General features: G+C 38.0%; 1 protein-coding gene and 1 long non-coding RNA gene across 4 annotated transcripts in view; one reads left to right on the top strand and one right to left on the bottom strand.

The window, feature by feature from the left end:
* KLHDC1 (kelch domain containing 1) overlaps window positions 1–21,538 on the top strand; it is a 105,229-nt gene extending 83,691 nt beyond the window's left edge. For 2 of the 3 annotated variants that reach the window (XM_029951835.1, XM_029951836.1), the window contains 6 exons: window positions 324–382; window positions 5,087–5,199; window positions 6,827–6,899; window positions 12,083–12,167; window positions 14,394–14,446; window positions 20,914–21,538. In XM_029951835.1, the coding sequence (XP_029807695.1) occupies window positions 324–382; window positions 5,087–5,199; window positions 6,827–6,899; window positions 12,083–12,167; window positions 14,394–14,446; window positions 20,914–21,100 (570 nt within the window). In that variant the 3' untranslated portion in view covers window positions 21,101–21,538. Of the gene's footprint in view, window positions 1–323; window positions 383–5,086; window positions 5,200–6,826; window positions 6,900–12,082; window positions 12,168–14,393; window positions 14,447–20,459; window positions 20,676–20,913 lie in introns of those variants that run through there. The other variant, XR_003913313.1, reaches the window with a different exon arrangement.
* LOC115301840 lies at window positions 19,469–20,328 on the bottom strand. Its single transcript, XR_003913315.1, has 2 exons — window positions 20,116–20,328; window positions 19,469–19,643 (listed from the first exon to the last, which is right to left on the bottom strand). It is a non-coding gene; the product is annotated as an uncharacterized LOC115301840 (long non-coding RNA).
* Window positions 21,539–26,697: the final 5,159 nt, after the last annotated feature.

The raw sequence follows: 26,697 nt of genomic DNA, 5'->3' as shown, positions 1-26,697 counted from the left end.
ACTATACATGAGTAATCACAGATGATAATAAATCATATTTTAATGAGGAGAATCCTTCACTTCTCTGCATAAGCAGAAATGTTTAATTTCTTAACATTTAAATCCTATTAGTTTAAACCCTTTTCTTCCTTTCTCCCTTGACACATTAGTTGGGTAGCTCTATATTAATTTTATTAATGCTTAGCATTGTTTCCCAATATGTAAACTTCTGATGCTAATAAGTAAAAATGAGTAAAATGAAAATAGTCTATCTTTAACCTTCACTAATTTTAAAACCAAAATTTTAGGCCATGAGAGACTAATTTAACATACTTTTATTTTAGCAAACTAGGATGAATGATTTGCACTGTCTGAACTTAGATACTTGGACTTGGTCTGGAAGGTAAGTTTGAAATTTAAGTATGTTTTAATTGAAAGGCATTGTGTGTGTGTGTGTGTGTGTGTGTGTGTGTGTCCCCGTTCATCTGTGTTTGGGACCATAATCCAAATTTGAGCCTTTAAAATGGAATTAGTATCTTTTTCCTTCAGATTAGTCTAAGCAAGGAATATATAGATTTAAATTCAGAGTTTGTTCTTTAACCAAATTATATAAAACATGAGAATACCATCAGTTGAAAATTAATTGTGTAGAAGTACTGGTTTTATTCAAAGTATTCTTGAGAACTGGCCAGTAGAAGAACTGAAGGAATAGTTTGTTGCTGTCATTACAAGTAAACAGATAATGAAGTATATAAAAGATTTTTTTGTGGTTATATAGATATGTATTTAACAATAGAATAAATATATTTACCTGTCACTTCAGCTGTTCATGTAATGAGGTGGAATCAGAGCTATATATTATTCCAAAATAGAAATACCATTAAAAATGAAACTGCAAAGGTGCCAGGAAAAAATATAGCAGATTGTCTTTAAAATCTTGGCATGGAACAATTGCTATCAAAATAACACCAGCATTCTTCAGAGCTAGGACAAACAATCCTAAATTTTGTATGGAAGCACAAAAGATCCCGAACAGCCAAAACAATCCTGAAAAAGCCAAAGACTTACATATAAGAAAAAGAAAACCACAGTTGGAGGCATCACAATTCCAGACTTCAAGCTGTATTACAAAGCTGTAATCATCAAGACGGTATGGTACTTGCACAAGAACAGACACTCAGATCAATGGAACAGAAAAATGGAGAACCCAGAAATGGACCCACAAACATATGGCCAACTCATCTTTAGCAAAGCAGGAAAAAATATCCAATAGATAAAAGACAGTCTCTCTAGCAAGTGTTGTGAAAACTGGATAGCAACATGCAGAAGAATGAAGCTGGACCAGTTTCTTACACCATACACAAAAATAAGCTCAAAATGGATGAGAGACCTAAACGTAAGACAGGAAGCCATCAAAATCCTAGAGGAGAAAGCAGGTGAAAACCTCTTTGACCTTGTCCCACAGCAACTTCTTGACCTGTCTCCAGAGGCAAGGGAAGCAAAAGCAAACATGAATTATTGGGACCTCATCATGACAAAAAGCTTCTCCACAGAGAAGGAAACAATCAGCAAACCAAAAATGCAACTGCCAGAATAGGAGAAGATATTTGCAAATGACATATCAGATAAAGGGTTAGTATTCAAAATCTGTAAAGAACTTACCAAACTCAACACCCAAAAAACAAATAATCCAGTGAAGAAATGGGCAAAAGACATGAAGAGACACTTTTCCAAAGAAGACATCCAGGTGGCTAACAGACACATGAAAAGATGCTCAATATCACTCATCATCAGAGAAATGCAAATCAAAACCACAACAAGATACCACTTCATACCTCTCACAATGGCTAAAATTAACAACTCAGGCAACAACAGATGTTGGTGAAGATGCAGAGAAAGAGGAACTCTTTTGCACCACTGGTGGGAATGCACACTGGCGCAGCCACCCTGGAAAACAGTATGGAGGTTCCTCCAAAAAATTAAAAATAGAACTACCATATGACCCAGCAATTGCACTACTGGGTATTTATCCAAAGGATATAGGAGTGCTGTTTCAGAAAGGCATATGCGTCCCAATGTTTATAGCAGCACTATCAAAAATATCCAAAGTATGGAAAGAGGCCAAATGTCCATCAACAGATGAATGAATAAAGAAGATGTGGTACTGGGGCACCTGGGCAGCTCAGTTGGTTAAGCGTCTGACTTAAGTCATGATCGCACAGTCCGTGAGTTCACACCCCATGTCGAGTTCTGTGCTGACAGCTCAGAGCCTGGAGCCTGCTTCAGATTCTGTGTCTCCCTCTCTCTCTGCTCCTCCCCCATTCACACTCTGTCTCTCAAAAATGAATAAATGTTTAAGAAAATTAAAAGAAGAAGATATGGTACATATATACAGTGGAATATTGGCGATTAAAAAAATGAAATCTTGCCATTTGCAACAATGTGGATGAAACTAGAGTGTATTATGCTAAGCAAAATAAGTCAGAGAAAGACAAATATCATATGACTTCACTCATATATGGAGTTTAAGATACCAAACAGATGAACATAAAGGAAGAGAAGCAAAACTAATATAAAAACAGGGAGGGAGACAAACCATAAGAGACTCTTAAATGCAGACAACAGACAGGGTTGCTAGAGGGGCTTTGGGTGGGGGGATGGGCTACATGGGCAATGGGCATTAAGCAGGGCACTTGTTGGCATGAGCACTCGGTGTTATATGTAAGTGATGAATCACTAAATTCTATTCTTGAAATCATTATTATACTTTATGTTAATTAGTTTTGATATAAATTGAAAATAATAATTTAAAAATCTTGTCATGATAAAAGTTTTCCTAAAGATGGTTATAAACCCAAAATTCATAAATGAAAAGGCTGACATAAAAGATCACTTAAGAATTAAATTTTTCTGGGGGCCCCAGGTGGCTCAGTTGGTTAAGGATTTGATTCTGGGTTTCGGCTTAGGTCATAATCTCACAGGTTTGTGAGTTTGAGCTCCCTATAGAGCTCTGTGCTGGCAGTGTGGAGCCTGCTTGGGATTTTCACTCTCCCTCTTTCTGCCCCTCTGCACTCTCTCGTTCTCTCTCTCTCTCTCTTTCTCTATCAAAATAAGTAAATGAACATTAAAAAAAGGGAATTAGAGGTGCCTTGATGGCTCAGTCGGTTGAGCGTCTGACTTCAGCTCAAGTCATGATCTTATGGTTCATGAGTCTGAGCCCTGCACCAGGCTCTGTGCTGACAGCTTGCAGCCTGGAGCCTGCTTCAGATTCTGTGTCTCCCTCTCTCTCTGGCCCTTCCGTGCTCACCCTCTGTCTCCCTCTGTCTCTCAAAAATGAATAAACGTTAAAAAAATTTTTTTAAAGAATTAAATTTTTCTGTATAGAAAGCTATACCAAAGCTAAAAGGCTAATTGGAAAATACAAACAAAAAACAATCTGGAAGTCATATTGCAATATTTTTAACATGGCCTTAATCCACAAAAACTCGGAAAATCAGTAAGAAAAAGACAAATAGTCCAACAGAAAAATGAACAAAGACCATAAATGAACAACTCATAGAAGAAATACAAATGGGCAAAAATTATTTTAAAAAGATGTCCGATTTCAAAGACAATCAAATGAATGGAACTAAAAATATTTACAAAGAAATGGAATTAAAAATAATTACAACCTGAGCTTTGTGTGCTCAGGTTGTAACAACATAATTAGTGGGAGCATAAATTGTTACAGTCTTTCTGGAAGGTAGTTTGGCAATATATTTAAAATGTAAAATGGAATTTCTGCTTTGATCCAGAGTGTCCCCCAAAGACGGTAAGTGTGTGTGTGTGCACATGTGCACGTGTGCATGTGTATGTGTTACAATGTTATTATAAAAGCAAAAACAGGAGATCAACTTTCATGTTCACATTTGGGGATTTTTTTAAATGTTTATTTATTTTTGAGAGAGAGACAGACCACGAGCCAGGGAGTGGCAGAGGGAGAGGGAGACACAGAATCTGAAGCAGGTTCCAGGCTCTGAGCTGTGAGCATAAAGCCTGATGCAGGGCTTGAACCCAAAAACCGCGAGATCATGACCTGAGCCAAAGTCAAACGCTCAACCAACCGAGCCACCCAGGTGCCCCACTGGGGATTATTTAAACCATGGAACATTTGACCAGTGGGCTACCATGCTTCCTTTACCGAAGAAAGTTACACTTCATAGAAATATTCTACAACATATTAGTTGAATGAAAAAATGTTGCAGAATTATGATCCATTTATATATTTTTAATAAATATGTTTATATGTGCATTAAAGCCTAGAAAGATATATACCAAATTATTATGATTTCTTATTGCTAGAGGACAGGATTATAAGAGAACTCTTTTTTAAAAATATTTTTGTGGTTGTTGAATGTTTTGTAACCAGAATTATTCTTATAGTCAATACAAACAATAATAATATTTCCATTTTAGAAAAAATAGATCTTCCACAAATGGCTCATATTATTCTGGAACATTCCAGAATTGCTGCAGAATGGTATCTTTTCACCTCGTGAATTGAATTTTGTACTTATGTTTGTATTTCCTAAGAGTAGGACAATATTTTTTTGAACTCTTCAGAGGTTTGTCCTGGATCTGGAACAGCTTGCCTGCTTTTATTTGAAGCTAGAATAGCTAGCATTTCAGGCAAAGAAACTTTGGGAAACTGTACAGCAAGCAAACCAGAGTAAAAGTAACAAAAACAAAACCCCATAATATCCCTGAGGAAATCGGCTGAAAATATAAAAACTAAACATGGGCCAACACTGAAAAGTTATAGTCATGAAAATAGTTATGTTGAAAAACTGGGGAAGTTATATTGATGAAGCAACAAGAATGATGTTGGGTATACATTGTAAATTAACTAGAAGTTGACTTTTTAATTTTCAGACTGTGTTCTGTTTAAATTCATCAAAGGAATTATGAGTATTTTAAAAATCTTAATGCAGGTAGAGTTCATAAAATCAGCTTTTTAAAAAAAGTAGTGAAGACTTTTTTTCTCCCTTTAATCTGAGTTGATCAAAAACCTTCTTATTTTGCCTAACGCAGTACCTAGATTTTTCTGTTTTTTTTCCCCTTGCTACAGGATTCCTGTTAATGGAGAAAACCCCAAACATCGGTCATGGCATACTTTAACACCAATAGCTGATGATAAACTTTTTCTATTTGGTGGATTAAGTGCAGACAATATTCCGTTAAGTAAGTCAACTAAAGTATAGGCTATAATTATGATCTCATTCTTCTTCTTAATTGTGTTTGATATTTAAGGTGTCTCTTTTTCAGATTTTTCTGGTTTACCTTTATCCCCCACTGTATGCTTGCATTAAGAATTAGAAAACTCTTTTGATTTAGTACCTTTGGGTCTCCATGTTCTCCGTTTCCTCGCTATATAGAAAAGGATGGGTAGCTGAATTTAGATGAATCAAAGCCCCTTTCAACTTTAATATTCTGTGATTCTGTGCCTTACTGATTTTTGATTTCAGTATAGCATAGGGTGGAATGAGGATTAGAGGAACAGTTTTCCCCAGAAGGCTCTGGAAATAAAAGGTGGGAAGGCCAGTTGCTTCTCTTTCTGTTCCAGAACTATAAAGAAAGTGCTTAGCCAGAATTTTTAAACTCCTGTCACTCCTGATCCCAACAGCTATGCTTTTGTAATGCAGTTTTATTTTTCTAGCAGTAAAACTGTGGCATCAGGAAAGACCAATGACTAAGAATATCCATTTCCTACCTTGACATAGTTGATGTTTTGTGTTTTCTTAACTCAGAAGTTTTTCATGGCTAGAGGTGTTTTCATAAGAAACCTTGTATACCATGAAACTCATTTATATAATTCCATGTGGGGTCTGGAAAAAACACTATTTATTTTTTGACAAAAACATATCAAGCATCAGCTGTGCATCCGGTAGTCTGCTGGACAGCAGACAAACCCCAGAGGCTGGTTAGAGAAATAGGAGTTCTCACAGGGGATGTTAGTTACTGCAGATTATTATGCTTCTCCAATCTGAAGGTTTGTAATTAAGAGAGATTTGGAATCTAATAAAAGAACTAACATCTATTTTTTTCATTAGGGACTGTTTAATTTCACATCTTTTTGAGCTCTGCGGGTTTTAATTCCTACTTGCTGATTTTGGTCATTGACCTGTGGGGAGTTCCATGTCCTAACTCCTGGTCCAGCCAGTATCCTCCTGTATAGATTTAGTGTAACATGCTGGTATTACATGATACCAAGATGTTATTTTAATCTCGTTGACTCTGATAATGGCACTGCGATGATATGATAATGCCGTTTGATTCTGGAAAAATATGTCTACTTTTAAAAGCCATGTTTAGGGGCTTCAGCTCAGGTCATGATCTCCCAGCTCGTGAGTTCGAGCCCCACATCAGGCCCTGGAGCCTCCTACCAATTTTATCTGTATGTCTGTCTCTCTCTGCCCCTTTCCCACTCATGAACTCTCTCTCAAAAATAAATTTAAAAAAATTAAAAAAATAAGAGCCAAAAAAAAAAATAAGAGCCATGTTTAGTGAGGTATATATGGGGAAAATGACAGGAGCTCTAGGATTTGCTTTAGAATAACTGAGCCACAAAGTAACAAAAAAGAGAGAAATGGAGCACATGTAGCAAAATCTTGATAGTTGTTGAACCTGGGATATGTGAGGGTTCATTATCATGTTCACTCTACCTCTCTATATCTCTGAAAACTTTTGTGAGAAAATAGGCATATCCAGAAAAGATAGTTGCATAAATAGAGCATGATAAATTTTGGAAAAAATGTAAATTTTATCCCAAAGACCTAATCTTAATTTCTTAACTGTCATAATATTGCAGGTGATGGTTGGATTTATAATGTCATAACAAATTGTTGGAAACAACTTACACACTTACCTAAAACAAGACCCAGGTAAGTATGGAACTTAAAGATTAGTGAAATAGTTAAGAATTTCTAAAGTGTAATAGTGCTGATGTTGTAGTGTTTGCCATTAAAATCGTAAATCATCAGGAAAGATATCTTTCAAATAAGCTTGATGTTACCTAAATAATCTAATAATCACTTAAAATTATATTTGATTGTTAAAAATGTTCTATTCTGTTTTCATCCATATTTGCATATTTGAAAATGTTACTCTTTTAGGTAAATGTATAATCTTACTTGATAAATATGAAAAACCCAAGAAATTGGGAGTATCCTATAATGTTAATATTTTTAATAAGTAAACAAGAATATATTTGACTTTAGTAGTTATTTGTTTTGGGAAGAAGTTTATTGCAATTTAATGAGAAAATTACTTTCATGTTGATAAAATAGCAGATACTTATTTTTATTAACTGATATATTCATTTATATAAATACTTTGAAAAAGAAACATGTTACTTACTTGATATAGAGTAAAAATTTAGAAACATTTTATTATTATTAGACTACAGTTGATCCTTGAACAACACAAATTTGAACTGTATGGGTCCACTTATATGGATTTTTAAAATAAATACAGTACTATAAATATATTTTCCATATGATTTTCTTTTTTCCCCATATGATTTTATTTCTCTCTCTCTTTTTTTTTTTTTCTGAGAGAGAGAGTGCTAGTGGAGGGCAGAGAGGGAGAGAGGGAGAAGGTGAGACTCGCAAGCAGGCTTCCTGCTGAGCTCTGCTTGGAGCGTGACACTGGGCTCAGTCTCACAACTGGGAGGTCATGACCTGAGCTGAAATCAAGGTTCAGATGCTTAACTGACTGAGCCACCCAGGTGCCCGGTCCCATATGATTTTCTTAATAACATTTTCTTTTTTTAAATTTGAGTACAGCTGAACTATGATGTTACCTTAGTTCCAGGTGTACAACATAGTGATTTGGCAGGTCTAGACATTATGTCATGCTCACCACAAGTTCGGCTGCCATCTGTCACCTTACAGTGCTACTACAGTGCCACTGACTTTGTTCCCTGTGCTGTGCCTTTTATTTCCACGAGTTATTCATCTGTAACCGGAATCCTGTATCTCCCACTTCCCTTCACCCATTTTTTAAAAAGTGTTTGTTTATTTATTTATTTTGAGAGAGAAAGAATGGGAGAGGAGCAGAGATAGAGGAAGAGCGAGAATCCTAAGCAGGCTCCATGCTGTCAGCACAGAGTTTCATGCAGGGCTTGATCCTACAAACAAAAATCAAGTCAGAAGCTTAATCGATTGAGCCACCCAGGCGCCCCATCCCTTCGCCCTTTTTGCCCTTTTCCTCTGTCAGTCATCAGAAAATGTTAAATAAAATTTTCTTTAGCTTACTTATTGTGAAAAGTATATCATATATATATATATATATATATGTGTGTGTATATATATATATATAGCATATGTATTAATTGACTGTGTATGTTATTAGTAAGGCTTCTGGTCAACAGTAGGTTATTAGTAGTTAAATTTTGAGGATCCAAGAGCTATATGAAGATTTTCAGCTCTGTGGGGCATCAATGCCCCCAAACCCTGTGTTGTTCAAGGGCAAACTATACAGAGAAAATCATATTAGTATTCTTTTTTTTATTCGAGTGAGTAGTATAATAAAGATATATTCATAGGAAATTGAGAGTCAGACATGTATAATCATTTTACTTAGTAATAGATTTTACTCTTTTCGTGCCCTGTATTTCTGAATTATTTTGCTCTAGATTATGTATACTAGTGTGAAGTCAACTTAATGGCATGCATTTCAGAAGTTTAATAAGTGACAATAAAGTAACTTACTTGAGAAGAAAGCCTGAAAAAATTTTGTATATATTTCAGTGTATATATCTATGTGAATATGCACAAAACCTTTAGAGTTTATCATAATTATATATGTGATTCTTATATTTTCATGTGTAGAAATTTATCGTAATGTATTATTTTAGCAATTTGGATTTTTGAAATGTATTTTTTAACCTAAAAAAATTAAAACTTAAAAAAAACTCTTATAAAGAGTTTTTTATATTAAGATATGGGAGCCCAGAGTTCTAGTCCTTGCTCAGCTTCTACCTAGCTTTCTGGCTTTGGGAAAGTCACTTAAAGAAACTGAGCATTAATTTCTTCATCCCATGAAATGAGGGAGTTGGACTAGAGAAGCTCTTAGTTCTCTTCCAATTGTTTGATTGCAATATCAGATCAAAGTGGTGGTAAGAATGTGTAATTTTTAAATTGCTCCTATTTTATAATTCAATCCTTAATAAGTAATTAGAGCAACACAACTATTATCAATAATATATTAGCTAGAACTGAGTTATGTAAAGACATTTCTTTGAATTCAGCTGATGTGTCTTGTAAATAATATGCTTTGTTAGAATGTTTAGGTGATAAGTTTAGAGCAGCTGTGAGAGGACATACACTATCAGTCTGTAGACAAAACATCAGGTTGCAAGCTAGATGTCACCAAAATCAAGGCAGGAAAGGCTTTCCAGAGTTCTTCGATGATGAAGTCCAGGCCAGAGTTTCCCTAAGGCAGATAAGACAGAGGCAGATCTATCTCCAGGTATGAGGTGAGGAGGATACAGTTTAGTGTAAGGAGAACATATCTATGTGGATGTATACTAACGTTTATGAGTGAGAATTTACTTAACATCTGAGTACATTTTGTGCAAAGTGTTCCAAGTTATACTTTGAAATGTGAATGGCCCAATTCTCCTCTTGTAATTCGACAGCAGGATTTCTCAACCTCGGCACCACTGACATTTTGGACCAAATTATTCCTTGTCATTAGCAGTGTCCTGTGCCGCTAAGATGTCTAGCAGCATCTCTGGCCTTTACCCACCAGATGCCAGTAGTACTCCCCCCACCCCCCAACACACACCTGGAGTTGTGACAGTCAAACACACATTTCAGATATTGTCAGATGTCCCGAGGGAGCAAAACCACTCCTGGTCGAGAACCACTGTCCCACAGCGTGGCACCCTCTCCTCCAGTCTCACCGCGGTCAGAGCTGTGCTTGGGTGAAAGGCCATGTACACAGCCATATCTAATTGCCTGTGTGAGTGGCTGTCAACAAGGACCCCTTTTAAATGTGTCTGGGCAAGAAGTCCAATAAAGTGTTGGCTTATAGAGCCTTAGGTACTTACTGTTGGGTCCCATGACTGTTGCCAAGGTTACACATGGCTTCTCTCCTGGAAATTAGGCATTCCTTGTATTCCATTTCCTTTATCCAGTCCCCATCCCTGACCCCACAACATAATCTGGGTGTCGATGCAAATTTACATCAATTTATCTTCTAACATATAAGTTGGAGAATTGGGCAGAGTATTTCCTAAATAAAATCTCTATGACTCAGTTCTATCCTGGGTCCCGAGTGCAACTGTTATGGAATGTGTGAGTGACTGTTTGAGGAAAGTATTTGATTTAACAAATTGTGCATAACCCTCCTGTTTGCACTTGTAGAAGTGAAAAGAATTAATGTACTAAAATTAAGTTTTGTGGTAATAAGGGGTAATATGTAATTGTTTGGGGTATCTTTTGCTTCAGCAATTTGGTCTTTTAAGAAAAGTCATCAAAGTTCTCTTAAGAATCAAAGCAATGACTCTGTAAAATTCTTGATTTATCTTCTAAAATTGAGAAATGTATGTGTACTTTTATTCCTAAGAGCTAGAGCTCCCAGAAATGTTGAACTTTGTAAAACAGAATATTATTCTTTGTAAATGCTGTGAAATTAGAGATGACTATGAGCTATCAGACCATTTCTAAAAGAACATTAGATGCTCTACTCTTATGAAATAGTTTGTTTTATAATAATTGAATACATTATGCTGCTTTTTATATTTGCTCCTGTTAATTGACTTTTGGAGCACCTTCTGCGTGCAGAACAATGAATTTAGGTATTTTTAAAGAGAAGCATAAATTTAGATTACCCAGGTTCCAATGGTGTGCTGGTAGAGGGTTAGCCGCTGCTCTCCAGGAAAAACATAACCAAAAAGCCCTACTTTGTAGCATTTGCTGGTTTCCATCATGGCCAATTTCAGGCTACCAGCATGATGCCACTGAACGTGGACTTTAAGAGAGACAGGCACAGCTGGTTTCAACTAGCCACTAAGCCACTTCCAGCACACCACTGGCAAGTTTTGACCTCAGGACCTCATGTGTGGACCTTTAAGAAGACCCACACATCAAATAATTAAAAGCACGTATAGGGCAGTTTATCTTCAAATATAAGTCAGAGGATGATAAAATAGTACATAAATGTTGAAAGGTGCTGACCAGAGGAGGCAACAACCAGTTAGGTATTCCTAACACTTCCTGGGGATTTCTAGCCTGTGTTTAAGGCACTACAAGAATGATTTATCATCCTAAGCATAAGAAACAGGGTGAGCAAAAGCCTAGAGATAGATAAACTTTTCTCTTAGGGGATGCAAATAAATGAACCTCGCTGAAGTAGAGGTTTCACTGCAGGGGGTAGGGGCGGGCCAATAATTAAAACTCATAGGAAAGAATAGTTGTTTGTTATGAATATTAGGCTAAGAAAAATGGCACAGATGCTTCCTGATCAGGACACATCCATGGGTAAAACATTTGAAAAATGTTATTTGACAGACAAATGTAGCTGAGAGAGATCAGAGAGAGAAAAACAAAGAACATGTTATGGTATTTTATACCCAGAGTAATAAGTAGGATGACGGTCTAAATGCAAAGGGAATGCCAAGTTGGGTTTGTCAGATGACAGGGAACAGAGAACAGGAAAGAAAAATAAAAAATGATGAAAACAGTAACATGGCAGGTAGTCATAAGAAAATTGGGGAAAGTGTTTCAGCAATAGGATAATCAGTTCCTTTTTAACTAATTTATTTCAGTGATAACATCTATGAGATAAAGAGGCTAGAAAAAGGTTGGGGTGTAATAGAAATGAATTATTGGGGATCATCTCCTTAAATGACATGATTTAATGAGGATCTAATCTTTTAGTGATTCTAGAGGAATCTTCAAAATCTAACCTTTTTTAGGAAATGCCAAATGTTCAAGTTCAGTCATGCCCATTTTGAAATAGATTAAATGTGAAAGCGTGCAATTTAAAATTGATTTATATGTAACATAAAGTTTCTTTCTTCATAGTATTTTACTTTCTTTTTAATTTTCAATTATAGGTTATGGCATACAGCCTGCTTGGGGAAAGAAAATGAAATAATGGTATTTGGTGGGAGCAAAGATGATTTACTTTCTTTGGATACAGTAAGAAAATTTCATATCTAAATATTTCCTCTAAGTAGTTTTGTTATTCAAACTAAATGGCTATTTAACAAGATTGTTGATGTTCCCACATTGCAAAATATGGAAGAACATGAAATGTTCTCTGTGGTGTGACTAATCTTCAGAATGAGTGGCTTTTGTAAAGCATTTCAGGATATTTTGAGTTTACAGATCAAAATAGGTTAACCTCATTAGTCAAATTATTTTTTTACTTAAAAATTTTTTAATGTTAATTTATTTTTGAAAGAGAAGACAGAGTGTGAATGGGGCAGGGGCAGAGAGAGAGAGGGAGACACACAATCTGAAGCAGGCTCCAGGCTCCGAGATGTCAGCACAGAGACTGATGCAGGGCTTGAACCCATGAACTGGGAGATCATGACCAGAGCCAAAGTCGGATGCTTAACAGACTGAGCCACCCAGGCTCCCCTTTGTTTTTTAAAAAAACTTTATAATGTTAATTTATTTTTGGAGGGAGAGAACCTCATTAGTCAAATTATTAAAAAGAGCTTTTAAAGGATGACTCTTCCTTTTCTTTTCTGAGTCTCACCATAGTATGGGTGTTTATAATTTTATTGAATTAAAATATTTGTAAGATATAATTGATACTTTATAGAAATGTATATAATGCATATGTAAACTGAGCGTAGTAATAAGTACCTATGAAATTTGCTACCTCACTCAATAACTAGAACATCAATGCTAGCTTCTCCCATGAAGAGGAAACTGGTTTGAAATTTTTAAGTGTAGGGGTGCCTGGGTAGCTCAGTTGGTTAAGTGTCTGGCTTCAGCTCAGGTCATGATCTCACGATTCGTGGGTTCAAGCCCCGCTTCAGGCTCTGTGCTGACGGCTAGCTCAGAGCCTGGAGCCTGTCTTCAGATTCTGTATCTCCCTCTCTCTCTGACCCTCCCCTGCTCACACTGTCTCTCTCTGTCTCTCAAAAATAAATAAAAAACATTAAAAAATTTTTAAAGAAAAATTTAAGTGTATTTTCTTTCTAGTTTATGTGTCTGTTGCCATTGTTTCACCTATTTTAATTTTAAAGCATTCTCACTTTAAAATTTGCTAAAACTAAGGCCACAGAAATAAATGAATTGTCTTTGGAGAGTGTTGTTCTTTCACTCCTAACGCCTTGGGAGATTCAGAGCAGGTGGCCGTGCTCACGCTGTGAGGTGCTGGGACAGGAGCTGGGCACTGGCTGCTCTGGTTTGGACAGAACACGTGGGAATCACAGGACTCGGAGCCGGAGCTGGCAGGGAGAGGGGGCACCGGCCGCCATCAGCCGCATTGGTGCCGGCTCTCTTGTGGAAATCTTTTCACACTAGTTCTCTCCAGAGCTGTGCCTGCCCAGTGACAAGCGCAGCGATGAGCTGGCTTCTCTCCAGGGAATTTGGTTGACTGTTGTTTTGAGGCCTCCAATTTGAACGTTATGTATATTGAAAGTTTTAGAACTTTCTTTGGCTGAGAATTCGGTGCTTCAACAAAAGAACAAAACCACGACTTAGCATTTAATTAAAAAGCAAACTTTGTGATTTGTCTTCTTTTTCTTCGCACTAGAAATCTGTAGGATTTGTCATTAACAGAGTTTAATGATAAACAGATAAACAGAGTTTGTCATTAAACAGGAATTCTGATTAAAATCATCATAAATTATGAAATTCTGAAGACTTATTTGAAAGGATTAGGGACATTTTGTGCTGACTCTTCCGCATTATTTTTAGATGAAAGAATTGTTATTCAAAAAATCTTCTGGACCTGAGATTTCCAAATGGGACCTTTGGAAAAGAGAGACAAGATAAAGAGATTTAAAAAAAAAGTGACTTTGGAGGAGAAAAGTTCTGCTTAAAAAACAAAAAAGCTTGAAAACCACAACTTTTCTCATTTTGAACTCACTGTTCTAAGAGAAAAACATGTTTCTGAGTTTTAAATTTGCAGTTGTGCAGGTGGTCAGGTAGAAATTTAGTCACTGAAAAAAGGTAGCGAGGTAACCTGAAGTTTGTGTGGACAGCAGGTGTGTGTGTGTTTATGTATGGTGTGTGTGTGTGTGTGTGTGTGTGTGTGTGTGAGAGAGAGAGAGAGGATAGCTAGAGGAATATTTATTTGCTGCTTTACATCATCTCTTTTAGATTTACAAAAAGAAAATATTCAATTATTAATACAATTTTATTACTTTGAACACTTTGATAATTCTTCTTTTTTATGTTGATTAGGGCCACTGTAATGATCTACTGATCTTTCAAACACAGCCTTATTCACTACTCAGGTAAGCAGTTTCATTATATATATATATATACATATAACACTATTAATATAGGATAATTTCTTTCATCTTCCTTTTGGGGAAGCATTATAATTTTCCATGTAGTTTAGGATTTAAATTTGAGAAAATATTGGGGCACCTGGGTGGCTCAGTTGGTTAAGCAGCCGACTTTGGCTCAGGTTGTGATCTCGCAGTTCGTGAGTTTGAGCCCCTTGTTGGGCTCTGTGCTGACAGCTCAGAGCCTGGAGCCTGCTTCAGATTCTGTGTTTCCCTCTTTCTCTGACCATCTACTGCAAATGCTGTGTCTCTCTTTCAAAAATAAATAAAAAACATTAAAAAAAACTTCTAATAAAAAAAGAAATTATTTACATATTCCTAAAAGTGTAATCAAACTTGTAGTAGTGAACCATACACCAATGTAATTTTTTAAAATTAAAAAATATAGTACAATTTTTTATTTTTTGCATTAAATTGCATTTAGTTCATATGGGAATATTAAACATACTGTATTTCCTTGATTCTAAGTCTGAAATTTTCATATTTTAACTCTTAAGAAATCAGAGTATGTCCAATAATAGACACACCTACATATATATGCATTTAATTTAGTAGAATTTCTCTTTTTTTAATACCAAATCTGTTATTAAATTGGTGGGGTAACTTATGGTGTCTTAGTTCACAAACTCTTGCTTTATTTATTTATTTATCTTAATGTATTTTGAGAGAGAAAGAGAATACCAAAGCTGTGGGAGGGGCAGAGAGAGAAGGAAAGAGAGAGAATTCACACAGTTGCAGAGCCTGACTCGAGGCTTGAACCTGTGAATCACGATATCGTGACCTGAGCCAAAGGCAAGAGTTGGATTTTTTTTTAATGTTTTTATTTATTTTTGAGAGAGAGAGAGAGAGACAGCGTGAGCAGGGGAGGGTCAGAGAGAGAAGGAGTCACAGGATCTGTAGACAGGCTCCAGGCTCTGAGCTAGCGGACAGCACAGAGCCTGACACGGGGCTTGAACTCACGAACCGTGGGATCATGACCTGAGCTGAAGTCGGACGCTTAACCAACTGAGCCACCCAGGTGCCCCAAGAGTTGGATTTTTAACCGACCGAGCCACCCAGGGGCCCCTCACATATTCTTGCTATAAAAGGGGGATATATGAGGTTTAGTTGGAAGATTGTGGAAGAAGCCGCTGTTTCTGTCCGAGGGTCAGGAGGAAGGAGCTGAGTGAAGTGGACGTGGCCCAGTGAACACGTGTGGTATTTTATGCAGGAGGAATACCATGGGTGAAGGCACATGAGAGCAGGCTGACATGTTGTGTGTCAGGGAGTAGGCTGCAACTTCCAGACGTTCTACAACTCGAACCACTTCAGGACCATTGGACCAGCTCAAACTGGACCATCCTAATGTCTTTCGTAACTGCTCCTTCTGTTCTTTCAGTGGTTCCTTCTGTTACTGCACACTAGAATCTCATAGGGAACTTCAGAAAGTATCGATGCCTGTGTTCCACACCCACATGTTATGATTTAATTGATCTTGGGCGTGGCCTGAATTTAGGAATTGTTGAAAGACCCAAGGCACTTCTAATGTGCAGGCAGAGTTTGGAAGTTGCCAATGTAATGATTAGACGGCCCTGTATTATCACGGATCTTCTGCTGTGAACAGAACTACTTTCCCAAAGTAGATTGTACGTTCCTTACATACAGGGATCAAAGACTACAATACTGGAGTGCCTACCATGGGCAGGCACTGTGCTATAAAATGAAAATGAAAAAATCATGATCGTTCCCTTAAATTGCTAATAATGCAGAAGGCAGGGCTTCAAAAACTATAAAAGACAAATAATGTTGCTTTAAGAGGAACATATACAAAGTTAATGAGACTTACGGAGAAGGCCCTCTGTTAGTACGGTTAAGATGGTGAAGGTTAGGGGAGTCTTGGCAGAAGAGGAAGGGTTGAGACAATTTGGTATGAACAAGCGGTGCATGGGGGTTGGTACAAAATATGCAGGTATGGTATGTTCTGGAAACGGAATTCCTGAGTATTCCTGAGACAGAAGTATGAGATGGAAAGTTGGACAAGAAATCAGAAACCATATATCATCCAGAGGCTTGTGTTTCATGCAGATGAGTTTACATTATTTTGTATGTCAAGAAGCATAGACAAATTTGGAGCAGATGAATGAAATGTTCATATTACAAATTAGATGTTGTACATACAAAAATAGATGTTAATTGACTATGTCATTAGTAAGGTTTCCTGTCAACAGTAGGCTATTAGCAGTTTGGGAGAGTCAAAAGTTATATGTGGATTTTCTACTGCATGGGACCTTGCTACCCCTAACCCTCTCACTGTTGAAACAGTATTTACTTATACGCCCAGGAGAAGCCAGCTGTTGGAAACAAGAAAATGGTACACCTGGGTGGCTTAGTAGGTTTAGCCTCTGACTTCTGACTTTGGCTCAGGTCATGATCTCAGGGTTGGTGAGTTCAAGCCCCCTATTGAGCTCTGTGCTCACACCACTGAACCTGCTTGTGATTCTGACTCCCTCTCTCCCTACCCCTCCTCAGCTTGCTCTCTATACCTCTCTAAATAAATAAAAATAAACTTAGGAAAAAAACACACACACAAGAAAATGAAGGAAATATTGGCGCAGCTGGGTCTTGAGGAGGTAGGTGTTAGTGAATAGGTAATTGAATTAGTTGTTGAGTAGAAGAATACTTTTAAAATAAGGAAGAAAGTAGAGATACAGAGGCAGATGAATTTGTTGGCTGGAGTGCAGGGCACTGAGAAAGTGTAGTTTGTAGCAAGGTAAGAAAGAGGAGAGGTGAGGACATGAACTTAGGAGTGGAGATTTGAAATCACTGCTGTGGCTTCCAGACTAACCCGGGTCTGTATAACCCAGTGCCACGGAATATCAAGGACTCAGCTGAGACCTAGGGGAATCGGAGGTGTCTGCGGAAGCTGGTCCTCTCCAGTCGCACTTTGGTGCACAAAGGAGCTGGCTGGCGAAGTTCTCCCATGGTTGGAGTTTAGCCAGGGTGATGTGACAGAGGGCTGGCAGAGAAAGTTTCTGGCAAGACAATGAAGTGCAACTGGACCGGGCTGGGTAGGAAAGGAAGCTGAGACTGGAGGGGGCTTGTCTGGAGAGCTGGGAAGAGGGAAGGGAGTGTGCTTAGGAAAAGGATAGAAAGCATGTGGTCCCAGAGGAGAATCTGGAAGTGGAAGGTTTCAGAGGCAGATCTGTCCTCAGTGAGGTTATAAAAACTCAAAAGAGGGGCGCCTGGGTGGCTCAGTCGGCTAAGCCTCCAACTGCGGCTCAGGTCAGATCTCACGTTCGTGGGTTCGAGCCCCGCGTCAGGCTCTGTGCTGACAGCTAGCTCAGAGCCTGGAGCCTGCTTCCGGTTCTGTGTCTCCTTCTCTCTCTGCCCCTCCCCCTCTCATGCTCTGTCTCTCTCTGTATCAAAAATAAATAAAACATGAAAAAAAATTTATAGAAAAAAAAAACTCAAAAGAGTTTTCCACACAACGTCCTCAGTGACAGGGGTAGGGGGGAGAGAGTGAGCAGGTTAACAGGCCACAACACCCGTTGGTGAAATGACAGCGACCTGGAGTAACAATAGACAATACTCAAGTAGTTACTGAACTGTGTTAACAGTGAGCAAGAGAAGCCACGCTCTTTTCTCAAGAAGGGTGCATGCTAAGCACTTTTCCTAGATTTCAGTTAAAGCAAAAGCAGGAAGTCTGAGGAAGCAGAGGTGTTTGCAGACACAACTGGTGTTCCAAAAAGCACACAGTTTGCAAAGGAAGATAAACAATAGTGGGGAAGATGGACCAGCGGAGAAATGAGAGAAAGCCACAGGACACTGGCTGGGCTTGTGTTTGGGGCAGAGACTGAGTGTGACCATCAGTCGTATCACCCTGTGCCCCTAGTACCATGTTTCTCTGAATGTGTGCACACCCGTTTCATGCTGGGCACATTTTGATGCATCAAAACTTGAATAAAAAAAAATCCAGAAGAAACCCCTTGAGTATAGCAGGAATTCAGTAGTATTCTTGTGTGAGGTGTATTCACCGCAGCCAGTGGTCCACAGAGCCGCCAGAGCCATCTTTTTATTTTAAATTATTTAGTAATAAAAGATTTCTTTCATTTCAAATTATTTTAAGTTGTATTTAAATTTTAAATTGAGTCGGAGGGCGGTTAGCACTTCCTGTAATGAGACAGTGGAAACAACAGATGACTAGGACACAGCTCCTCATCTCAAGATACTTGTACAATCTAATGTATCTGTGGGGCCATGCTCATAGTGTATGTGGGTACATACAGTTTTAAAGTGAAATGCCGCGATTGCTCATTCTGATAAAAAAATAAGATGTATTTACCAATAAAATTCATACAGTATGAAAAGTACATGGTAAAAAATAAATCACCTAAGGCTATCACCCCCAGTGATCTGCATAAGAGGTTGCTGTTTATCCTTCACACTTTAAAATGAAAACTGTTGTGGTTTTAATCATGCTACGAGGCCACTGGAACCGTACTGAGAGCAGAATACATGTGCATGTGTGTAGTAAAGGGTCAAAGTATGCATCCTGTTTATAACCTGCTTTTGAGACTTCTATACTGTGGGTATCTTTCATGTAAATATATAATCATTCAGTGATTTATAGACCCATATTTATGTTTGTAATGGCTGTCCAGTGTTTTATTTCATGGAAGTACAATTTATTTACTAGCCTATTGACATTTATTTACGGTATCTCAGTTTGGGGCTATTGTAAAAATTATGTGTGTCCTATTCTTGTATATGCTTTTAGAAAACTTACATATCTCCTCAGGAGAAGCTCCTAGAAGGAGTGGATCAAGGCATGTGCACGTCTTATACTGTGATGATAGTGCAGAGGCTCCCACTGCCCTAAGGCGAACCGCAGATTCCTTACCGGGTGTTCAGGGCCTCCACCTGTGTGTCTGCCTCATTTCCGACCATGTCCCACTGTCGCCCCTGTCGAGCTATATTTGAACCACTCAGTTGCAGTTTCTGTGATCTTATTGCCCATTTCTAGGGCTTTGCAGGTGCGTGTCCTCCCTCATGAATACTTTTAATTTGTTGACTCTCAAGGTCTCAGCCTGGACGTCCCATCTGGAAGGTTTCCCGGCTTGCTGTGGTTGTCTTGATCATTCTTTCTGTCTGATTCCCCTAGACCCTGTACCCGGCAAGGAAATTTCGTGTTATCCCGGTCACACCATGGTTTATCCTCATTAAGTCGTAATCTCCTTGAAGGCTGAAATAGCGGTTTTCTCAATATTGGATTTCCTACTCCTAAATAGTGCCCATAAATATTTGTTGGGTCAGTGAATGAATAGTAGTGGCCCAGTCCACCCCCTTGCGTCGGACTCTTCCCTTCCCCCCGGTGGGACGGGCACAGGAGTGTTGTGTTAACATGGCGGCAGAGTTAAATTTACATCAAGTGTGAGATTCTTGCCATTCACTTGTATGTCTCCCATGTCTGTGTACAATCTTTTCACCCCCCTTGTTTAGAGTTTTCACAGAAAAGTATTCATGAAAGTATGGAAGATATAAATATCTAGAGTATAAATTCTCGTAAAAATGACAACTGAGGTTAACTACAGCAGAATCACGTGAATTTGTTTTTAAAACTTTTAAAAAAGATTTACCTTTTTGACTTAAAGCTTATCAGTTGAAATAGATGCTTTTTTGATGGTTCTTCATCAAGTTTCTTTTGGTTTTAAAATATAAAACCTTCTTCAAAGTAGCTTAAGATGAAAAGGGAGTTGTATTTGGATGATCTACTGGATGGTAGGATCAGAGGGGGGAAAAGGAGCACCCAGACCCCCGGAGGGGAGAAGCTCTGGTGGGCTCTCATTGGCTCTGCCTTGCGGTTCCATTCCACTCTCCGGACCTCTCGGGGAAGGGCTGGGGCGGGGGGCGGGGGGGGGGGGGGGGGGGGGGGGGGGGGGGGGGCAGTGTAAGTCGCGTGCGCCAGCGCCAGCGCAGGGAGTTCCAGGTGCGTAGGGGGAGGACCAGGTCACGTGGCATAAAAAAAACGGTTGTTAGATGCTTCATCTTGGGGCGATGGAAGAAAAAGACCGTTCTCAGAGAAGAGTAAGTGGTCATTGGACTAGGAGGATAAATGAAAAATGGTCTGCTACAGACTAACCTGTTTGAAATTAAATCTGGATCTTTGCTATTTAAATAACACTATGCATGGTGCATGGTAAGTTGAAATTTCTGTTTCCTTGGGATTTGGGTCTGATATGGCCTCAATGCTATAAAAATACACAATTATTGTGATGCTCTGGGAAGAACGTGCGTCCTATCATGTTCCACACAATACAGAGGAAATGCGTTATCCTGTAACAATTTTATAGTAATTTTTATTTAAAAAACTTACCTATAAATATTTTATAAGTTCAGGTTCAAAAACTAGTAATTCTGTAATGTTTTATTTACAGGTCATGCCTTGACTGCATTGGTAAAAATGCTATAATTTTAGAAAGTCAAATATCCTTATTACCTCCTAAACTTCTGCAACAAGTGCTCAAAACAGTAACATTTTGGACTGCAGCTAATCACCGAGAAGAACAAAGAACCCAAAAAGAAGAAACGGAAAATAAGTATCAATGGATCAGTAGCAATTAAGTTGTCATCAGTATATGTAAACATTTTAATCAGACTGTATATTTACCCCCCAGATTGGAGGCTTTATTTAGAAGATAAAATTTGAAACAAAAATGCTATGTTCAAGTGATTGTAGGCCATGGGAAATATGGGAATAAGATGTTAATGGAAGATTAATTTATAATTATATTTGTAAACCAATTTGCTAATTCGCTGCAGGAAGAAATCTACTCTCTGAAAGTCCATCCAATTGTAAGAGATTGTAACTCACTGTGTGCTCTTCACTGGCAGGTTTATATGAATTGGAGGAGAATGAGAAATTAGCCCAAGGACTTCAGAAATCGCCCAACATAATAATAGATAAAAATATTATACATCAACTTTCAGAAAGAATGGATTTTCTCAAGCCGCTTAAAAATTACCTAAAGCTTCTCATTAAATAACCCAGTTATTTAAAAACTTCTCCTTCAATAACTGATACAACTGAGCAAAATGAGAAACTAGGGAGTTGCTGATATGGATTAAACTAGGGAGTCGCCGACCCTTTAGCACTTACCTAGTAAACCTCACCTTTATTTGAGTAGCAGAATAAATGCCTTTAGTTGTCTTTCCACTACCCCTACGTTACTAGTTTATCCAAATTTATAAAGACCATGTTTTAAAGTTTCTAAAGTGGAGGTTACCTTATCATATAGACTTTGAAATATGGAGAAGCAGTAGATATATTAGCTTTTGAGACACATTAAAATATATCTTTTCCCTGGAAGATGCTTCTAAAGTAGTTTCTGTAAGTAATGAAATGGAATGGTAACCTAGTAATTTGCCTTTATAGAAACCCTGCTGTTTGGCCCATAATGAAATATGTTATCTTTCCATTTATTTTCAGTCTTACCTACCTATACAGAAATGGCACACTATACTTATATTCCTTAAACCAGTACTTTTGCCATAATTAAGAAATTACTCATATTATCACAGCTATACCCTTCACTGTATTAATAACAATTATTTAAAAGCTCAGTATATAAAATTATTCTCCCTAACACCCCCATTCAAGTTATCTCTAACTTTATCTAAATTTTAAATGTTAGAATATATTTCTATATTGAAATATGTAATTTATAATGATAATTATAGTAGTTTGTAGTATCTCATTAAATTTTACAGATATATTTTATATATATGTACCATATTTTGGATGTGTAAAGCTTCTATTTATGTATTGAAATACTTTGTGCTTACATTTTATTTATTACACAAACTCTATATACTATTTTCCTAGTTTTGTTAGTGTGAACCAGTCATTAGAGTTGATTGTGCAAACAAGATTTCAGTGTAAGTTTTCTTTTTTTTCTTTTCTTTCCTTCTTTTTTTTTTTTAACTATTTTTAGACTGAAAACAGATTTAGAAAAAGAATCTCACAGGCAATATACATCCTAGAAGTAATTATTATTATGAGCTTCTGTTATCAGCATTTTTAAGGAAAAAATATGAAAACCTATCAGATAGGGATAGAATGACACTGAATGGAATGAACATCTTTTGAAGTGTGGATGATGGGAATTGAAATTCTAGATTAGGCAGACACTTTAGAAAAGCACATCTAGTTTCAAATAGTTTACTTGGAATGTTAAATTTGGATTCACCTCCCTCCTCCTCTCAAAATACACTAGCGTTTAGTTTTCAAGAGAAATTTGTTACTGTGGCACACAAAACCAGTGCTGTTCTTTTTTGACTAATATTAACTGTAGTGCTTCAATAGGAGTGGCAGGAAATTCTGATCTTTACCTTCAAGTTCCCCAAGTTGGCTTAAACCAGGTTTGGTCTCTCTGCTCTTAGGAGATGTAGAAATTCTGGGAGCCTACAGAGCCCATTTTGAAGTCACAAAGCCACGCAGTATTACTCCCTCACTTTGCACTAGCTGTCAACTCCTGTGCTCCTGACCTCCCCGGTGTAGACTGGCCCGAGACAGAGACAGCCTCAGAACTCTCTCTCAGAACTCCCCTAATGGGCTCTCTGTTTGAAAAATGATTCTACAGTGGTTGATAGTTTTTTTCAGGTTTCCAATCTGGTTCTCAAGGAAAAAGGATTTCTGACTGTCTTTATTTTGTCTCAGGATGTTCTTCCAGTTGTCAAGAAGGATTCTTTTAAGTATTAATCATCTTTGGTGTGATCGAGTAAATAGGACACCTAAGTTAGCATCCATTTTTTTCCAAATAGTGTCTTTGCACACATACCTTTAAAAAATGATCAGCGTTTGGATAAAAGTTTAAAAGTATTCTTTAGAACTTTGTGCTTTCAGTCCAGGCACAAAGTGATGCGCTTTCACTAATATGTTATTTATATCATATGTGCATGTGAGAAAGAAACAGTATAAACTCACTAAGAATAATTTTCAGGGTTGTACATACTGTGTGACAAATTAAAAGTTTGACTTGAGAAAATTTCAAAAGAAGAGAAGCAATTTTAAGAAATATAATGCTCCCTGCCCACCTCGTGTGTGTGTGTGTGTGTGTGTGTGTGTGTGTGTACACACGCATGCGCACACCTGTTTTTTCATTGTATTAATGTGATTCTGTTGGAATTTCTGGTTTGATGAGGTCACCATACAGCCCAGCATGTGGGTAGAGCAAGATCATTTTTTTTATCACCCTGTTATAGACTGAATGTGTGTGTTTCCCCCAAATTCATATATTGAAACCCTGCTCCTCAATGTAGTAGTATTTGGAGGTGAAGCATTTGGAGGGAATTAGGTTCAGATGAGGTCATGAGGGTGCCGACCCCATGATGGGATTATTGTCCTAATAAGGGGCAGAGACCAGAGCTCACTCTCTTCCTGTGAGGATGCAAGCGCATGCAGAGGGCTCCCACCTGAAAGCGAAGCTGCTAGCACCTTGATCTTGGACTTCTCAGCCTCTAGAACTGTGAGAAATAAACATCTGTGAGTCAAACCATCCGGTCTGCGGTATTTTGTTGTAGCAGCCACGCTAAGACACACCTGCAGTCCAAAATTTACGTTAGGGTTCACTCAGTCTTGGTGGTATACATTCTGTAGGTTTAGACAGATGTATAACATGTGTCCACCATTATAGTATCATATAAAATAGTCTCACTGTCCTAAAATTCCTCTGTGCTCTGCCCATCACATCCTCCCTCCCCATTCACCCCTGCAACCACTGCTCTTTTTGCTTTCTCCATAGTTTTGCCTTTCCCATATGTTAAATACTTGGAATCACAGAGTATGTAGCCTTTTTAGGTTGGTGTATTTCAGTAGTAGTAAGCATTTAAATGTCCTGTGTATGTTGTCATGTTGAAAAGATGGCTCATGTCTTTGCAGCACTGAATGATAATACTCCATTATTGAACTGAACCAGAGAACTTTTTTAGGATTTTCTGCATAATCAAGTCATCTATGAACAAAGTTTTATTTCTTCCTCCTTAACATTTTATTTCCTTTTCTTACTGCACTAGTGAAGACATCCAGTATGATGTTGAAAAATAGTTGTGAAAGGGGACATCCCTGCCTTGTTCTTGATCTTAGTGGGAAAGCTTTGAGTTTCTCATTAGCACTAAGTATGATGTGAACCGTAGGTTTTTGTAGATGTTCTTTATTAAGTTGAGGAAGTTTCAAGTTTGCTGAGTTTTTATCCTGAATAGGTGTTAAATAATGTTTCTGCTTCTACTGATAATGATCATTTGATTTTTCTTTAGCCTGTTGATATGGTGGGTCCTATTAGTTGATTTTTGAATGTTGAACCAGCCTTGAATACTGGGAGTAAGTCTCACTTGGTCATGGTGTATAATTCTTTTTAAATTTTTTGGATTTGATTTACTAATATTTTGGTGAGGATTTTTGCATCTATGTTCATGAGAAATATTGATCTGTCATTTTTTTGTGATGTCTTGTGATGTCCGTCTGGTTTTGGCATTTGTCTCTCATCGAACACCTCAAATGAGTTAGGAAGTATTTTTTGCTCTGTCTTATAAAAGACATTATGAAATATTGATATTTCTTCTTTAAATGTTTGTTAGAATTTACCAGTAAACCCGTGTAAGCCTGTTGTTTTTCTGTTTTGGTAGGTTATTTATTATAGATACGACTTCTTTAAAAAATTTTTAAACCTTTTATTCATTTTTTTTCAGAGACAGAAACAGAGCATGAGTGGTGGAGAGCAGGGGAGGGGTAGAGACAGAGGGAGACACAGCTGAAGCAGGCTCCAGGCTCCAGGCTCCGAGATGGCAGCACAATCATGGGTCTCAAAACCCACAAACTGTGAGATCATGACCTGAGCTACCCAGGCACCCCTGATTCAATTTCTTTGATACGGGCTTATTCAGATTGTCCATTTTTTCTTATATGAGTTTTTGCAGATTGTGTCTTTCAAGGAATTGGCCCATTTCATCTAGGTTATCAAATATATGAGCAGAGTTGTGCATAAGATCTCTTTATTATCCTTTTAATGTGCATGGGATCTGTAGTGCTGTCTCCTATTATATTTCTGACATTTGTAACTTGTGTCTTCTCTCTTTTTTCCTTAGAGAACCTGGCTTAGAGGCTCACTGACTTTATTGGTCTTTTCAAAGAACCAGCTTTTAGTTTTCTCTGTTTGTCTTCAATTTCACTGATACAGCTTTTAAATTTTTATTAATATTTTTCTTCCACTTGGGATTTAATTTGCTCCTTTTTTCTGGTTTCCTAAGATGAAAACTAGGACGGTTGATTTTATATCTTTAATCTTTTCGCATATGTATATGCATTCAGCGTTATAAATGTCCCACTAAACACTGCTTTCACCCAACCCACAAATTTTGATAAATTGTAAACATGGGGAGTGACTAGGGAAGGAGTTGTAGGCTATGAAAATTCGAGTGAGGAAAGCCTTTGTTATTGTTCAAAGTATTTCTTTCAAGTAGTGGTAGTAGCAACGTGAAGATGGGGAAGAGACAGGATAAAACCGCACACTCCTCTCACCGAACGCATCCAAATTAAGTGGTACCATTACGTTAGGGATGTAAACTGTATTGTGAGCCAACCCTATTTTACAGGTGAGGAATCAAGTTTAGATTACAACAATTCTGAGTTTTCTTGACCTAACTGAAATCAAATAAAATGTAACGAGGCAGTATCCGTGTGAACAAAATTTGCCATCCTCCCTTAAGGACTGGGCGAGGCCGGTTTCCGATACACTGTTTGGGTACACAGTTTTCCAGACTGGGCTTGGAAAGATCTCTACTGAACCTCGGCAAACAGGTGCCTGGAGCAGCTCTGAGGGCACAGTCGGGGTGGCACGAAGTCGGGAGCCCCACGCGCACCCGTGCGGGGGAGGGTCAGGTGCCACGCCTCCTGGACACAGGAAAACGGGGCACTGACTCTTGTGGAAGCTGACACCTGAAACTCGCTGAACAATGTCACTACCCCTTTTCAGACTGTAACTCTTTGAGAACATTGCTCAACCACACAAGGACTATTTCCCTGGTAATTTTTTTTTTTTTTTTTGCGAGAGGGTGGCTATAATTCTTCTCAGTCTCGTAGTGCCCTCAGTGAAAGGCCGCTCGCGAGCGTGTTCCGTGCCCGGTCAACACAGCATTCCGGGGCCCAGGCCTGCCGCGGCGGCGGC

The sequence above is a fragment of the Suricata suricatta genome, chromosome 9 (genome assembly GCF_006229205.1).
Source record: "Suricata suricatta isolate VVHF042 chromosome 9, meerkat_22Aug2017_6uvM2_HiC, whole genome shotgun sequence".
Classification (NCBI taxonomy): domain Eukaryota; kingdom Metazoa; phylum Chordata; class Mammalia; order Carnivora; family Herpestidae; genus Suricata; species Suricata suricatta.
This window is presented reverse-complemented; position numbering and strand designations above follow the sequence as displayed.